Source organism: Nanorana parkeri, unplaced genomic scaffold (assembly GCF_000935625.1).
Source record: "Nanorana parkeri isolate BGI_ZX_2015 unplaced genomic scaffold, ASM93562v1 scaffold5, whole genome shotgun sequence".
Taxonomy (NCBI): domain Eukaryota; kingdom Metazoa; phylum Chordata; class Amphibia; order Anura; family Dicroglossidae; genus Nanorana; species Nanorana parkeri.
In genome coordinates this window covers 1,101,887-1,105,338 of record NW_017306273.1, presented here as the reverse complement: position 1 = coordinate 1,105,338, position 3,452 = coordinate 1,101,887, and the positions used below count along the sequence as shown (strand labels likewise).

At 41.7% G+C, this 3,452-nt stretch overlaps 1 protein-coding gene across 1 annotated transcript in view; it reads right to left on the bottom strand.

Annotated features, from left to right (window-relative positions):
* Positions 1-408: 408 nt before the first annotated feature.
* ESPN (espin) overlaps positions 409-3,452 on the bottom strand; it is a 116,349-nt gene continuing 113,305 nt past the window's right edge. The window contains exons 13-15 of the mRNA XM_018576596.1: positions 1,848-1,927; positions 1,727-1,738; positions 409-824 (exon numbers count right to left, since the gene is read on the bottom strand). Of these exons, the coding sequence (XP_018432098.1) occupies positions 677-824; positions 1,727-1,738; positions 1,848-1,927 (240 nt within the window). The 3' untranslated portion in view covers positions 409-676. The remainder of the gene's footprint in view (positions 825-1,726; positions 1,739-1,847; positions 1,928-3,452) is intronic.

Below are 3,452 nucleotides of genomic sequence, written 5' to 3'. Positions count from 1 at the left end.
AGTAAGCGGTCCTTATTACAGGAAGCTCCAAGTCTTACACTGGATTATCACAATGTAAGAAATACATAAAGAACTTTAAGGGGTACACTTATAAAAGTTTTTCCTGGTATATACCGTTTGAGTATAGGCAATTCTGGCTGGAACTTTTATAAATGAACCCCCAGATTCAAGATCCACACATGGATCTTGTATTTAGACAATATTTACTTATCCCAGAGGTAAGCTTTAACTGTATTGGTTACTGATGAGCTCCTGAAACATACTGTATATATCCATCTAAGCAGCACTGCACCTAATTAATAATAATGAAGCAATAATTGCTCCTAATAGTTAATTTATCATTTAGGTTTAGTGGCCCTTAAAGAAGACATGTAGAATCAAATGGGGCAAAAGCTAATAAATAAAAAAAACAGGCTACATATGGAAGGCATGTAAACCGTTATAAATACTCAAATTATAGATAGATACCCCCATGCTGGAAGATGGTCAAATGCCAAACACTCTTCAAAGGCATAGTAACATCTGGAATAATCATGGAACGGTTTAGCCCAAAACAGATATACGGTGTCCTCAGTGGGCCAAGATACGTTGTGAAATGTTACCAGGACCCACGCGTACTGAACAGCTGAGAATCTACTGAGATATGATAAAGTGAAGGGCAGGAAATTGGTTCAGTTTAATGTTTCGCTATGTCCCCTTTCTTCAGGATAATTTGCCTTTGCCATGGTGCTAATTTGGATTCATCGTAACCCAATATCCTTAGCTTTTCCGACTGCTCTTTCTCTCGCTCCTCCTCTTCTTTCTTTACCTTTTCTTGCTCTTTTCTGGAATGAAAAAAAGCATGATGATAAAAATATTAAATGTTACAAGCAAATACTACAAATCGTTACAAGACACTTGACGTATGTGTAAACCCTTACTCCTCGTTCACACGGATTCACATTCATTTCTATGGCCCCTGTTCACAAGCAGAAAAATGCCTGTTGCTGGAAAAGTAATTTTTTACAGTTTTTGGGAAGATCACAGCGCTTTTTGGTCCCATAGACACACTGCATGACAAGAATGCAAAAATGCTTGAATCACACGCTTCCAGGCATTTCCCATTGAAGTCTATGAGGCCAAAAAGCACTGTAATCTGTCAAAAAAAGCAGCTCTTGTACTTTTTCTAACGACAGGCATTTTTCTGTTTGCGACAAATCACTCAGGTGTCAACAGGGGCCAAAGAAAGTAATGGGATTCCTTGTCCTGAGCGTTTTGCTGCACTTAGCTTTTAGGGACACAATGCCTAGGTGTGAAATGGACTCCAGCTGTTGTGGAACTACAAGTCTCATACGGCATTGCAAGACGGCCACTTGCATGACTCCCAGAGGCATGATGGCGGGATTTGTAATTTCAGCACGGCTGGAGTGCCGAGGTTACCTACCCCTGCCTTACTAAATTACATTTAGTTTACTGCACACTAAGAGAGGGATTTATCCAAACTGTCATAAAAAACAAGTCCTTAATTCAGTTCAAACAGAAATGAATTACAAATCCTGTGATTTATGTACATCTGATAACATTGCCCAGCCATTTCATATCTACAGTTTCCTGTGTCCCCTCCCTGCTCCTTGGACTATGAATGTATTCTCTGACCGCTTCTCCAACCCCCAGTGCCTGAAAACATCTTTGATTGAACAGCGCTAAGCAATGCAGGACCTTCCATCTGTTATATAAAAGAACTCACCGTTTCTGTTCTCTGTTGCACGCCATGTTGAAGGAAAAAGAAAAAAAGACAATTGTTAAATACGGAAGAAAGTGAGTTTATAATTCTCAGTGAGGATAGTCACATTGAAATCGGTTCTTACTTCTCCTCCTCCAGCTTCTTCCTCAGGATATCTCTCCGCCATGCAGGCATGGTCAACAACCGTGCCGCCTCCTCCTGCTCCTGTAGAAGGAAGAATTCATAAATACACATCCAAGAATTCAAATTCCAGTTTAAAAAAAAAAAATCAACATATTGCTTCTCTTAATCTTCCAACTGCATTTACTAATGTCCCCCTGTGACCCAAAGTCAGCAGATAGCGAGCTACTGCACGCTACATGCTGACAGTGCAGAACCACGATTAGGATCCTGGCTATGGAGTCGGGATCCACCTGGTTGCCTGATTGACAGCTGGCTCTGCCTCACTAGAGGCAGAGCCAGCTGTGCCCACCCCTGAACTGTCTGTCCCTCCAATGAGCGCTGTAGAAACAGAGAGGGTAGGGGAAATCCCTGCGGGGGTGGTAACTAATAGTAATTTCTCTCTTCAGGGAGGAGACCGTGAGCACACGATCACTCAGCTCTCAGTCTATAGAGTCAGCATGTGACAGCTGCAGTTTCCATACTGTCTCGAAGTATTGGAAAAAATGTATTGTACTCTCCCAATACTTCTCCTTCAATCTGTCCCAGACCTGTCCATACCCGTCAGGCCAGAGTTGCAGGTACAAAGGGTCAAAAATAAACAGCAAACCTGTTGTGCAGACTGGTGTATTGTGTCACTAGTTTCCTCAATCATATTCCCCCGGCATATTTTCAGTGCACATATTATAAGATTTACCTCTAAATACCAAAAAAATGGATGATGGTAAAACAAGCAGCAATGCAGTCACTGTGCGGCACTACTAAGCAGGAATCTATATTCACATACAGACTGAGGCAAAAACCCGTCATCGCTGCATAAAACCTGTATATGGTCTAACAAGATACATAAAAACTCCACGATGTAGTGCCTAAAGCTGAACTCCCAGCATAAAAATGTCCATTAAAATATATTTCTTGTTAGCCACAAAGTATGTAAATCCATTATGTGTGCACCATGTGTGCCTTTGCACAGGTATTACCTTGTAATGACATCATCACTGTGCTGTACACAGTCTGTGCAGACAACAGAGCTGTGGGAGGGGCCCAGCACTACTAACTGCCTGCAGAGAACTACAGGAGGGGGTGGAGACAAGACCAATCACCCTGCACAAGGAGAAAGAGCAGCAGTGACTGGTCTTTATTACAGGAGGGTGCGGAGACAAGACCCGTCACCCTGCACAAGGAGGGAGAGCAGCAGTAAGCGGTCTTTATTACAGGAAGGGGCGGAGACAAGACCAGTCACCCTGCACAAGGAGAGAACAGCAGTGACCGATCTTTATTACAGGAAGCTCCAACTCTCACGCTGGATTACCACACAGATCTGGAAGAAATTCATAAAGCTCACCAAGATCCCAGAAGAATACACATGACTCTTGTATGAGGACAATATTTAAGAGCAGCTTTAATCATCAAGATTAAGTGCTACAGGTTGTTAATCATGTCAGAGGAAAGCCTAACGTCCCTATATACTTTGCTGAATTATAATAAAGGTCTTAAGCAGCGAGGATCTGTTTGTGAATATATATATATATATATATATTCTTTTAATTTGCATATTTTTTTATGAGAT